Source organism: Bos javanicus, chromosome 3 (assembly GCF_032452875.1).
Source record: "Bos javanicus breed banteng chromosome 3, ARS-OSU_banteng_1.0, whole genome shotgun sequence".
NCBI classification, from domain to species: Eukaryota; Metazoa; Chordata; class Mammalia; order Artiodactyla; family Bovidae; genus Bos; species Bos javanicus.
This window is the reverse complement of record NC_083870.1, coordinates 81,539,454-81,553,243: the sequence shown is the minus strand read 5'-3', so window position 1 is coordinate 81,553,243 and position 13,790 is coordinate 81,539,454. Positions and strand designations below refer to the sequence as shown.

Below are 13,790 nucleotides of genomic sequence, written 5' to 3'. Positions count from 1 at the left end.
CACTTTCATTACTAAAATATAATTTACAATATGCCAGACCTAAACAAGTTTAGCCTAAAGGGTTTGTATAATGTAAACCATCTGTTCCTCAACAATACAGCTAATTTCCTGCCGTCACCATACAGTCTACTGACTGCTTCTTTAAGGATTTTTATGATTTTTTAACTAGTTCAGGATTTATGTAAAATTTGAAAATGAGTCTATAGTTAAAACTCATTTGTACCAAATAACTTGAGCATTTAAAAAATGCAAATCACTGTGTAAATTGTTCCCCTGAAACCAAGCTCTGAGCAGCTTTTTGGTTTTGTTTTTTCTTTTTTTTCCTGGGTATTTCTATACCGGCTGCTGCACAGGTGTTCCAAGAAAAGGTTTTGTGAAATTGGTCGTTTTACTTTCCATGCTTCTTTCCAAAGCAAATCCCCAAATTTGGTTATGACTATCTCTTGTGAACTATTCCTTCCTTCTATCGGCTGGAGAAGGGTATGGACTATATGCCTTCTGGCCCACTGGGTATTATGACAAGGCACACTTGGAGTCAAAACGAACTTTTTTCATGCATCTGAACAGGGAGAAAGAACAATTATCATTCCACAGAGTGGCCACACACCGAAAGCTGACCTCACAGCCCTACAAGGTGTCAGGCCCCAGGCTGAGCTGACAGAGGCATGCTGTGTCCAACTGGGATTGTTGGCCAGCGGGCTTCTCTGGTTTCAACAGAAGGCCTTATACACGCAAGGACAGCAGTTTTGGCTCTCTTAAAAATTCTTGATAATTTTCTAAGCCTCTTTCTCTGTCTAAAAAATGGCAAGAGTAAAAGTTCTTCTTCCATAGATGAATACCAGAGAACTAATTTGCTTACCTCAGTGTAGGGGAATGCAGCCGGCCTTCTTAGCCATGAAGCCCCAGGGGCCATGTGTCAGGCCAGCGCCAAAGTCCTGTCCACCTCCTCTTCTCTTCCCATCCACATAAGTTTGGCCTGCTTGCTTCCTTTCCCATCTGCCACCATCTACTCTTCCCCATGGGTTTTTTTGCTCCCTCTGCCTCCATCTGCATCTTCCAGAATCCTCAGAGGAAAAAGCTACAGGACACTCAAATTCTTACCCACCCGCAGGTTCCAAGACAGACTCTCTGTCATTTTTAAAGAATTAAAAAAAAAAAAAAAAACTACAGGAGTACAAAGAAAGATTAACAAGAAACTTAAACATTCCTTTTTTTTTTTTTAAACATATATGGCTATCTAGAGCTATTTGAGGCTGGGCTGTGCTGTGCTTAGTTGCTCAGTCATGTCCGACTCTTTGCAACCTAATGGACTGTGGCTCACCAGGCTCCTCTATCCATGGAGTTTCTCCAGGCAAGAATACTGGAGTGGCTTGCCATGCCCTCCTCCAGGGGATCTTCCCAAACCAGGGACTGAACCCATGTCTTCCACATTGCAGGTGGATTCTTTACCATCTGAGCCACCAGGAAAGCCCAACAATAATAGAGTGGATAGCCTATCCCTTCTCCAGGGGATCTTCCCAACCCAGGAATTGAACCAGGGTCTCCTGCATGCCGGCAGATTCTTTACCAACTGAGCTACCAGGGAAGCCCTATTTAAGGCTGTAAATGGATCTAAATCATTTGCATTGACTCAACTTTTTGGATTACTTCCCTAATATGGATAATAAAATTGATTTAAAGACCACTTATTAGGTGGAAATTACTTTCATACATCGTTGGATTTAATCCCTACTGTAATTATGGAGGCTAGATATTATATTATCTTATAGATGTGGAAATAGAGTTTTAGAGAAGTTAAGTCACCCAAGTTCAGTCACCTATAATACAGGACTTATCCCACAGGATTGTTGTAGTAATGTTAGTTGCTCAGTTGTGTCCAACTCTTTGCAACTCCATGGACCATAGACCACCAGGCTCCTCTGTCCATGGGATACTCCAGGCAAGAATATTGGAGTGGGTAGCCATTCCCTTCTCCAGGGGATCTTCCCAACCCAGGGATGGAACCCTGCACATCTCCTGCATGACAGATGGATTCTTTTCCATCTGAGACACCAGGATATTTGTCAAGTGCTTAGAACAGTGTCTGGCACATAGTAAATGCTATATAAATATTAACTATTATTAATGAAAAGCAGCAGATCCAAAGTGCAAATTCAGATTTGTGTTGATATGAGTCCAAAGGTCACATGGTTTGAATTATCCCACACTGCCTATGGGTTTGCTTCAGTGGGGGAGTCCTAAATCCTCATTGAGCATGTGCATTCTAGGTCGTTTCAGTCATGTCTGACTCTTTGTGATCATCAGGCTCCTCTGTCCATGGGGTTCTCCAGTCAAGAATACTGGAGTGGGTTGCTCTGCCCTCCTTCAGGGGATCTTCCCAACCCAAGGATTGAACCTGCATCTGTGTCTCCTGCACTGGCAGGCAGGTTTTTACTACTAGCACCACCTGGGAAGCTTAATCAGTTTATATTCCTTGGGTTTAGTTCCTCATCCCAGTTTCCCTCAGAAGTACTTTATTACCCCACCGTTACCTTTCTCTAATACCAAAAGCATGGGGATCCTGTTTAGATCAAAAGTAATACCTTCCGTGCCATTCAAGGGACTTTCCCATAAATTGGATTCATTTAAATCATTAAGAAAAGTTCTGAGGGAAACCCTCAGTTCTGTTGTGTTCAATTAAGTGGGTATCTTGCTGCAAGTTTATTTACACTTATCATTAGGTTAATGGGCATTTTGCCCTGGAAAATATCAGCCTAGAATGGAGCTAATCATCATGAATTCTAGATTAGCAGAGTTTGAATTGGAGAAATTTTATACTTAATTTTCCAAACTGTTAAACTGTGCACAGAGCTCTGAATTCCATATGTATTTGCAGAATTGTCAACTTCAATTGGGATACTCTCAGCAGTATTTTTCTAAAAAATAAGGATTAAAGTCCATTTAAAGGGATTATTTTAAAAAACCAGTTTATGTACAAATACATTGCTTTTAAACTTTTTCCATAACAAATTAGGTTAAACTTCAGGATAGATTGGAGATGAGTTTCAAAAATAGTAAAAACACATGACATAATAGACATTTACTTTCAATATTAAATGTCACAGCTTAATACTTATTTTCATTGTGTGTTAGTTGCTTTCTCCTGTTTTAAGGTCAATCAGTAAATAATTCACTTGCAAAGCTGTAGAGATAATCAGTTGGTTTAAAGGCAATGGCTCCCTTCAAAACATTGAAATCTGATTGAAAGGACAAAATATAAAATGGACAAATGTTGTTTTTCTTTCATTAAAAGAATAGCAACAGCGAGATAATAATTTAAAAGTTAAACAGCCCTTGTCATGTTCCAGACATCATGCAAATTTGCAAAAACCCTACAAGATAAGTACAATGATTATCATCCCATTTTATAGATGAGAGAATTGAAGCACAGAGTGGTTCAATATTGTACCCAGGGTCACACAGCTGGTGAGTAGAGAGGGCAGAATTTCAACTTGAACTATCAGTCTGCAGAGATCATGCAAGTAACCAGTTACCTCACTGCGTCCTGCACGTAGCGACATTCGGACTATAAAGCTAGAGGGATTGTAGAAGAGGCAAAGACCAGAGTGGTCGGGGGAGTTTCAGAGCAAGGATTCGAAAAGTAGAGAGGAGCCCCTTCCAAACCTCCCCATCTCTACTATGGGCACCTCAGAACAGTCTTTTATTTTGGTTTCTCTGGCTTTTAGCTCAATATACACCTTAAAAATAGGACAGCATTGGAAGAACAACGGTGTAAGGCAAGAACATGCATGGTGTTTGCATGTGGATGATAAGGAAACCTATTCAGCTAAATGACGCCATCATGTAGAGGGGTAGCAAGGGTAAGAGCAAATCACAGATACTCTGAAGTGCCAGGCTAAGCATGAAGGCTGTATCCTCTGCAGCACTTCTCACACTCCAGTGTTCACCAAAATCACCTGGGGTCTTATTAAATGCACATCCTGATTCTGTAGGTCTAAGGTGGGCCCAAGAATCTGCATTTATCATGAGCTTCAAGTGGTGCTGATATTGTTCTTCCCAAGACCACCCTTTGAGTAGGAAGATTCTAGGCAATAGCAATAAAGCACTGTAGGAGCAGGGGGTGTGGATGGAGGGATAGGTGAATGATGGACAGAAATTTGCCTATGGCTAAGTTGCAGCCAACAATTTTAAAGACTTCTAGATGTACAACGTTGTATTTAATTTGATATATAGAACCTTTCTCGATATAACCCATCCCTCCTTTCAGATGCCAGCATATCTTGCCTTAGGAAATGCTTTAAACAACATTTTTTTCTTTTCTTTTCCATACAGAGCAAGGCTAAAGAGCTGCCTCTTTCCGCTGTACGTTTTATGGAAGAATTGGGTGAATGTGCTTTTGGAAAGATCTATAAGGGCCATCTCTATCTCCCAGGCATGGACCATGCTCAGTTAGTTGCTATAAAGACCTTGAAAGACTATAACAACCCCCAGCAATGGACAGAATTTCAACAGGAAGCTTCCCTGATGGCTGAACTACACCATCCCAATATTGTATGCCTTCTAGGGGCTGTCACTCAGGAACAACCTGTGTGTATGCTTTTTGAGTACATGAATCAGGGAGATCTCCATGAGTTCCTCATCATGCGGTCCCCACATTCGGATGTTGGCTGCAGTAGTGATGAAGATGGGACTGTAAAATCCAGCCTGGATCACGGAGATTTTCTACACATTGCAATTCAGATTGCAGCTGGCATGGAATACCTGTCTAGTCACTTCTTTGTTCATAAGGATCTTGCAGCTCGCAATATTTTAATTGGAGAGCAACTTCACGTGAAGATTTCAGACCTTGGGCTTTCCAGAGAAATATATTCTGCTGATTACTACAGGGTGCAGAGTAAGTCTTTGCTGCCCATTCGCTGGATGCCCCCTGAAGCCATCATGTATGGCAAATTCTCTTCTGATTCAGATATCTGGTCTTTTGGAGTTGTCTTATGGGAGATTTTCAGTTTTGGACTCCAGCCATATTATGGATTTAGTAATCAGGAAGTGATTGAAATGGTGAGAAAACGACAGCTGTTGCCATGCTCTGAAGACTGCCCACCCAGGATGTACAGCCTCATGACAGAGTGTTGGAATGAGATTCCTTCCAGGAGACCAAGATTTAAAGATATTCATGTCCGACTTCGGTCCTGGGAGGGACTCTCAAGTCATACCAGCTCTACCACTCCTTCCGGCGGAAATGCCACCACTCAGACAACCTCCCTTAGTGCCAGCCCAGTGAGTAATCTCAGTAATCCCAGATATCCCAATTATATGTTCCCGAGCCAGGGTATTACACCACAGGGCCAGATTGCTGGTTTCATCAGCCCACCAATACCTCAGAACCAGCGATTCATCCCCATCAATGGATACCCAATACCTCCTGGATATGCTGCGTTTCCAGCTGCCCACTATCAGCCAGCAGGCCCTCCCAGAGTGATTCAACACTGCCCACCTCCCAAGAGTCGGTCCCCCAGCAGTGCCAGTGGGTCAACCAGTACTGGTCACGTGACCAGCTTGCCTTCATCAGGATCCAATCAGGAAGCAAATATTCCCTTACTACCACACATGTCGATTCCAAATCATCCCAGTGGGATGGGTATCACCGTTTTTGGCAACAAATCTCAAAAACCCTACAAAATAGACTCAAAGCAACCGTCTTTGCTAGGAGACTCCAACATTCATGGACACACCGAATCTATGATTTCTGCAGAACTGTAAAATGCGCGACTTTTGTAAATGTGGTATACAGGAGAAACTAGAAAGTCGTAGAAAAGATTTCTATTCAAATATTTTTATTAAAGTAAGGTTCTCATTTAGCAGACACTGCAACAAGTATCTTCTGTGAAGTTTAACTGTGTCTTACCAACCAGGGCAGACACCAGCCAGAAAAGAAACTTTGTGGGATCAACACTCCATCAGGGTGTATGCCCTGGCGTTGGGATTGGGACATCTGGTTTCAAGTACTGAACACTGTAAACCAGTGAAGAGGAAAAGGACCTTATGATTAAGTATCAAACCAAAAAGGAAAGTCAAATGGTGCTTTATGTATTCACCTTTGGTCACCATGACTGTTCTCTCTCCAAAATGTATATACCGTAGAATTTGTCTACCTGCTGTCTTTTCTTCAGGACAGATGTTCAGGAATTACATTGATTCAATTTAGATTCTGTGCATGTTTGTGTGGAAGTGATGTTCAGAATCAATGAGGAAACTTTAGGCCAAATTTAAAATCCCAAATGGAAATGAGCCATAAGACAAGTGTAAGTTTCTAAGACAAGTGTTAAGTTTCTGAAGCCTTCTAGACAGTGGGGCTTCTTGGAGGGTGCAGAGTACGCTTCTCTGTGAATCTCCTCTGTTGATCATGAAGGCCTTTCCACAGTGTGTTTACACAAGCCCTTGAAATAACTGGGGCATCAGATCATAAGAAGGCTACATGTGGATGCTGAAGTTGATTGTGGGTTGATAGTTTTCTGTGTTGCATTAGAAATGAGGCACCAAAGGCAGCATAGTCAGAAAAGTGGCCTCTTGGCCTAGATCAGCATCTGTGGGAAGGGAACAGGGTTCCCGTGGGGACAGCCTCACAGAAGCTTCCCTGGACCAATAACATTGAAGAGTAGAGGTGTGGCTACAGACCAGATCATCTGTGCTTGCCTCCTCCTGCATATGAGTTGTCCAAGGTATGGGAGTGCACACCATCAGTGGACTCTGGGGCAGGAGGAACTCTTTGTTATCAATATCTAGTTAATTTAAAGTTTCTCACACTTTATTTTCTTATCTGGAAATGTTCACAGATTTTATTCCAGCACCAACAGTTATATGACAATTTATCCATAGAGTTAGTTGGAATCCAAAGACTATAAATTCTATTTGCAAAATATTACATATCTTTGAAAACCAGGTACTGAGTTCTCAGCAAACATTTACCATGAACTGAATTTTTTAAGCTGGTAAATAGAAGCAAAATGATCATTTTTGCCTTAGTTAGAAGAAGGTATCAAATGTGCATCTCATGCCTGACCTGCTAGACATCTTTTGCCAAACTTAGAGTTCTTATGGGTTTCAAGTTCTGTATAAAAAGGAATACTATGATTGATGTTTCTCTTGTTAAACAAAAACAAAAAACAAAAAACTCCTTTATTCTAAGAACAATGTCTCAAAGTCTCATTTTTTTTTAAATTTTACAGCTGAAGAGACTTACAAAGAGACTTACAGGATATAAAATAATTCCTGGCAATAATATTTGATAAAGAGAATGTAGGATAATTAGAAGCACATTGACATTTCAATTTTGTAAAACAACAAATTCAAAGAAATATGTTTACAAAAATGTGTGGCAATTTTCCCAAACAATGAATCTTCAGACAACAAATATGGACCTATAGGTATTGTGAACATAAAAAATTGGCTATATTCAGATTTATTTGGAAATAATACAATTTTACGGCATAAATAAGCTGATTCAGCAGTTACATTTTTTTAACTTTAGGTAAAGGCGAATATTTGTATCCTTTTGTTGCTATGCAACTGTTTAATGATGAAGATTCAACCACAATTTTGTATATCATATGACAATCAATTGTTTTCCAAGAATATTTATTATTTTAAGGAAACACAATTTCAGTGAATCTGAGTTTTTCTAGGAGTCCCTTAAAGGGAAATTAGCATTCCATGAGCCAGTAAAATATCTACTCTGGAAAAACATTACTATGGGTAAAAAATAAATTCAAGTTAGTTTTTTATAAAGAACTATAACATTTATTTTAAACATTTTATAATTACTGAAGTCATTAAGGTGAACAAACTAAATTTCAAAACCACTTGTAATAATGTATTTTATAAAGCACTGTGATACTGCATAACACAGTCCCTTTTGTATTAAAATAGTATTTTTTCACAGACTGAAAAATATCTTTCGCTTTGTGGACAGCATTTTGTAAGATGACTTTATTTTCAGATCTTTTCCCTTTTTTGCACAAAACTATGTTTATGGTTTGTATCACAGAAATGAAATATATCTCTGCATTTTTATATCTGGTCTGTTTCCTTGTTTCCTTTGTTTCTAACTCGATATAGATTTTTTTTTTCAAATATATAATGGCACTACTCAGATATCTTGCCCTATCTTTCCTTATTTTCACTGCATGCATTTAATCACTGTATTACTTAATGTTTGATTTGTTATTATGGGCATTTCAAATAGACAAGCATGAAATTGTAATGACAAGAAGCCTATTTTATATTGAGGATATATGCATTTGTATTTCACACACCAGAGATATTAAACACTGATTATTTTATGCTGCTGTTTATTAAAAATGTTTACCATAAACTATTTCCTGAATATTGCTATCATGGAGGTATTTGGGAATTTTAATATTATTTCTCCTAATGTTTGACATTTCATAGAAAGAGGAATCATAATTTCTATTTACTGCTATTTCATTGAAATGCTTTTTTTTTTCAAGTAAGCTGTTATAATAGACTTGAACATTCTTTTGCTAGTGACCACAAGTGGAAGGAAGAATTCCAGTGATTTTTATGACCATATATCACCCACCTATAGATGGCAAGATTTAAATTTTTAAAATCAAAATAATATATTGAGTAATTACTTGACAATTAAATGGATTGTCAAAATTGGGTTTTAAAGTTGAATCTTTTTCTGCCTTGATGTTTCCGTATGAACTGAGACATCAAAACTCATCTTAGAACTCTGAAAAAGCTGAGTACATCTTATCGTGTTCAACTTAGATTCCAACCATATTGATAAAATAAAAGAAATGTGGCCATTTCATTGTCACAGCTTATCTTTATGACCTTATTTGCCCAAAAGAAAGAACTCCCCATCTGGCGATTAATACACACTGTCAAAGAAAATGAGTATCATTATGAAAGTTCAAAGAACTTGTCCATTTCTGCTATTTAATACAGAAGGGGATACAATAAAACCTTCAGGGCCTTATCCATATGTTTTAGGTATAGCTCTTGTCACCACCTCAGCGATCAAACTCAATAAAGCAATCACTTCACATGTCAGTGAGATCTGTGTCAGGTTGGGTTTTTCCCTCTCAGTTGAATTCCTCAGTCTGCCCTTCACTCCCATTTCCTTCTTATGTCTCCAGGCTCTTCCCCTCCCACCATTCCCAATTCCTTCAACGCTGGGATGGGGGGACTTACCCTTAAATCCCTAATTATCAACATCTGCAGGCTCACAGCACTACCTCAGATAATGCCTCCTACAAACCTCTCAGTACTAATTAAAGATGAGCTCTGTTATCTACACACCTTCAAAGATGGTTACCGAACACAAAGGTTCTCAAAGTGTCCTCAGACCAGCAGATTTGGAACTTGTTAGAAATGCACATTGACAGGCCCCACTTCAAAGTAATGAATCAGAAATTCTGGGGCATGTTCCACAAAATTGTGCTTTAACAAGCCCTTCTATTGTCTAAAGATTGAGGATTAGAGAACCAGCCTAGAAGTCTAGGGGTGGAAGGTGGGAGGATGCTCATTACATCCTCAGTAATGTGCATATAAACATTTAATAGCATTTCAAATGCTTTAGTCCCCTTAAAGGTAGTCAAGTTTTGCTTCAGCAAAAATTCAAAAGAGAAAACCAAATGTTGTATATTAATGCCTACATGTTGGAATCTAGAAAAATCGTATAGATGAACTTATTATTTGCAAAGCAAAGGGGGAAAAGAGGGATGGGAAAAAATGGGAGATTGGGATTGATATATATACACTATGTATAAAATAGATAACTAATGAGAACCTACTGTATAGCACAGGGAACTCTACTCAATGTTCTGTGCTGACCTAAATGGGAAGGAAATCCCAAAACAGATATATGTATACATGTAACGGATTCACTTTGATATACAGCAGAAACTAACACATTGTAAAGCAACTATACTCTAATTTTAAAAAATAATAAAAGGCATCAACATAAAATTCAAAGCTAAAAATGTTTGGATTAAGCATTTGACAATTGATTATATTTTTCTGTAGTTGTTCACTTGGAATGGAGAAGTAACAGTACCTAGATTTTTCCAAAAATATACTCCTTGTCTAGTTCACTCAAGCCCACAATGTTGGATGGTGACTGAAAGCTTTTTCTTTCATATGAACAGGCTCAAAAGAGTTGGTTTCTTAATGTACCTTTTTTTGGCTCCTTGTACTGATGATTAACACAACTAAAGTAATTGTCCTCTGTTTTGCAACTTGAGGTCAAGGTTAGGCTGGTCTTTCTTGCAAGGATGGAAGGCCCAGCTCCAAGTAAGCATCAAGCAGAAGCAACTACAGAGGCTCCCCGCCACCCCTGAGCTTCCTATGACAACCTGACCCAGTTGGCTGGATGCAGTCATCTGAGCCTGGTTATGCTGTGTTCCTTTGCCATCTACAATCTATCAGTCCCCACTGGCTGGCCTGTGGACTTTTCTGTGCCACTATGCTCCCCACTGCCTTGAGAGCCCAAGAACTCTGGGGGAGGACCGAAAAGAGGAGCTAAGGGAGGTGCAAGAGGTGACTTTCAGACTCTTCTTAATTTATACAGCATCTTTTTCAACCAATAGTTCAAACACCAAAGCAGAAATGCTATATAAGAGGAGCAGAAGGAGCAAAGGAGCACACAGATAAGAGGAAAATTCTGCAGTCAAAAGATGACTGCACCCAACATTTGTTACCATAAATGTCGAGTATTAGGACCCTGTTAATGCAGAGGAAGAAAAGCCTTACAAACCATCAAAGCACCCAACGTCAATGTAATCCTCTGGGAAATTAGACTGGGAAGGCTTAAAAACATAGAGACATACAAGAAGGTCATTTGACACATTTATGACTAGTTGAATCTTAGGCACCATGAATTGCTTATTCACACAAGGACTATGACATTCACTAACCAGGCCTGACATCATGCTGATCCTTACCCAAGTGACCAGGTTATTTGCTATTCTTATCCAAGAATGGTTCAATTAGGAGAAAGGCCCCTCGTTAAGAATGGATAGGGCATTGTGTACTTACAGGCCTTGCCAGGTGGTAGTGGTAAAGAATCCACCCGCCAATGCAGGAGACATAAGAGCTGTGGGTTCGATCCCAGGCTCAGGAAGATCCCCTGGAGGAGGAAATGGCAACCCACTCCAGTATTCATGCCTGGAGAATCCCATGGACAGAGGAGCCTGGTAGACTACAGTCCATGGGGTCACAAAGAGTTGACAAGACTGAAGTGACTTAGTATGCATGCATATTATGTACTTATACTTTTTAGAAGGTCAATATTTTAAGAGGTCAACATGCTGAAATAAAGATAATTGAGGGGATATTAAATTTGAAGCAAAGTGGTTCTAAACAATCTTCATGGACCTGTGTTATTAAATGTAAATTCAAATACACACGTGAAACACCAGAACTGACAGCACAAAGCCATAGATTAGTGCTCAAGCTCTTCCTGGCCCTAGAGACCCTTGTAACAGAAATAAGTGGAGATCAGGCTCCATTCAGTGACAAGTCCTCCTAAGCCACTGTAGTCCTTGGGTATTAGGATGATAACTCCAGTTATCACTGGGGTCCATTCTAACACAATTACCTGAAAGGTTTCTTTTGGGTCACTGTCCCTTAAAATCACTTGAAAGGAGCTGAAACTGAAACTCCCTGTAGGGAAAGAGCAAATTAGCCAGGGTGGCGCTGGGCAGGCTCTCTCACCCCACGTTTTGCAAATATATCCTTATGTAACAGCTGAGATGACACAGCACTGTGCATGCGTGTCGTGATGTACCCGCTTGGCCATGAGCCTCTTTTGTTCTGTAAACTGAACATAAGCCCCACCTGAGAAACCCCTTTTGCAGCTCCACCGCCATTAGACAATAAATATATCTGGCGTTCTGAGGGCTCCTGGAGTTTTCTCCCAGCTTCCCCATTCACGCCTTGCCCACCCTGGGTTCAGCAAGCCAGTGTGAGAAGCGAGACAATTGGTGTCATCGGCAGGATACCCAGCAGGTAGGGGAGCCTGAGGCTTCAATGGAAGGAGGAGGCCAGTGGGCCACCACACAGCACGTGTTAGCTGGTGGCCACGGTCGTCCGGGCATGGGTGCCAGTGGAAGACTGGGAGGTGGTGGATGGGTCACCGGATAGGGTTAAAGAGGCATTCCAGGGGCTGAGTTCCCATTTGCCAAACAAAGCGGCGTGTACTGCTGCCGGCACTGTGGGGTGGGTTTCTTTGATTACCTTGATGGCCAATATGGATCGTGCTCTCCATCATGCTGCACAAGTGCACGAGTTTCAGAGACAAAGGAAGAGCTAGAGCAGCGTCTGCACACGCTGAAGCAAGAGATGCCTGGCCTTGAGGAACCCAGCGCCTGGAACTATGAGGTAATGAGGGTCAGTGACAATGAACATCATGAGACCATGGGTCCTCGCTTGTTAGCAGGCCCACTGTAGAGCAGAAAGTGGAACATGAGCAGTCCATGGCCCTGGGGGACATCCTCAAGGGGCCCCCAAAGTGACTAAGTTCATGACATAGCGACTGTATACTCAGGCGGAGTTGGTCGAGTTGGGTAAGCAATTTTAGCAAAAGCAAGGGGAACCCTTGGCAGCATGGCTTTTGAGACTCTGGGACACAGGGGTGGAGGGTATCATTTGTTCAGGGACAACATAGCATGGTTGGCATCTTTAACCCCTCACCCCTCATTAAGACAAAGGTTGCAGAACACTAGGCAACTCATTCAGGGGGTCCTTAACCAAACACACACCTGGATGGAATGGATTAATGCTGCCATCCGCACCCTTTGGGTGAACGTGGGAGAGCTCCCAGATGCTGTGAGTAAATGGTATACTTATGCCGAGTTGACCCAAGTTGTGAGAGAACTGGGTGTGAAACAATCAATGTTTAACCCAAATATCCGAGACCCAGATGACAAGCATTTTACTGGTGGCATGAAAGACGCCATTTTGAACAATGCCTCATCCACCACTTCTGGATCCTTGACTGCTACTCTTGCACCCGATTGGGGCACCCCGTCTATAACCTCAATGGTGGCTAGCTTGGGAGAAATAGAGGGGCAGTGGCAGGCCAAAGGTGTTAGGAGCATGAAGACCCTGAAGGGAGGCCAAGCTGGGAAAGACCCTGTCCAGATGGCATGAATGCAAATGTGGCCCAATTTTCTGGCAGCAGGAATTGCCAGAAATAAAATTGATAAATAGCCCAATGCTCTGCTCCTAGAGCTATGGAGGCAATTGAGACCGGAGCAGCGGTTAGTCAAGTGTGAGAAGTGTCCACAGCAAGAGATACGGGCAGTTCAGTTCTATTTTATGGCACCCAAAGATGTTCCTTCAGATGCCCTTTTCCAGCTTTGAATAGAGCTCAGGCCAAGGTGCCTGCCCAAAGAGCCCAAGCAGAGACTGGAGGTCCCATGTAGAACTGGGAAGCAGTTCACTGATCACTGGCTAATGTACAGAGTAATGGCCCTGGTTGACACCAGTGTCGAATGCAGCCTTGTTTATGGAAAAGCGGAGCAGTTTCCCAGTCCTAGGGCACACGTTGTTGGCTGTGGCAGCCAAATGGTTAAGATTGAGTCTGTGTCCTGTGATGTAGATTTAGAACAGTGTACTGTAAAGGTTGTGTCCTGTGGTGTATGATGTAGATTTAGGCTGTGTCCTGTGATGTAGGATTAGAACAGTGTACTGTGTGCTGTGGTCATGGCACAGGGAAAAGAGCAAGGGGCAGAACTGAAACACATTCAGAAAACTTGTGC

At 41.2% G+C, this 13,790-nt stretch overlaps 1 protein-coding gene and 1 long non-coding RNA gene across 3 annotated transcripts in view; one reads left to right on the top strand and one right to left on the bottom strand.

Annotated features, from left to right (window-relative positions):
* The window catches only part of ROR1 (receptor tyrosine kinase like orphan receptor 1), a 467,486-nt gene extending 459,414 nt beyond the window's left edge, over positions 1-8,072 (top strand). For both annotated transcript variants that reach the window (XM_061411731.1, XM_061411730.1), the window contains one exon: positions 4,333-8,072. In XM_061411731.1, coding sequence (XP_061267715.1) covers positions 4,333-5,760 — 1,428 coding nt within the window. In that variant the 3' untranslated portion in view covers positions 5,761-8,072. The remainder of the gene's footprint in view (positions 1-4,332) is intronic.
* LOC133244482 (uncharacterized) overlaps positions 1-13,790 on the bottom strand; it is a 38,177-nt gene that overhangs the window by 12,634 nt on the left and 11,753 nt on the right. The window lies entirely within an intron of this gene.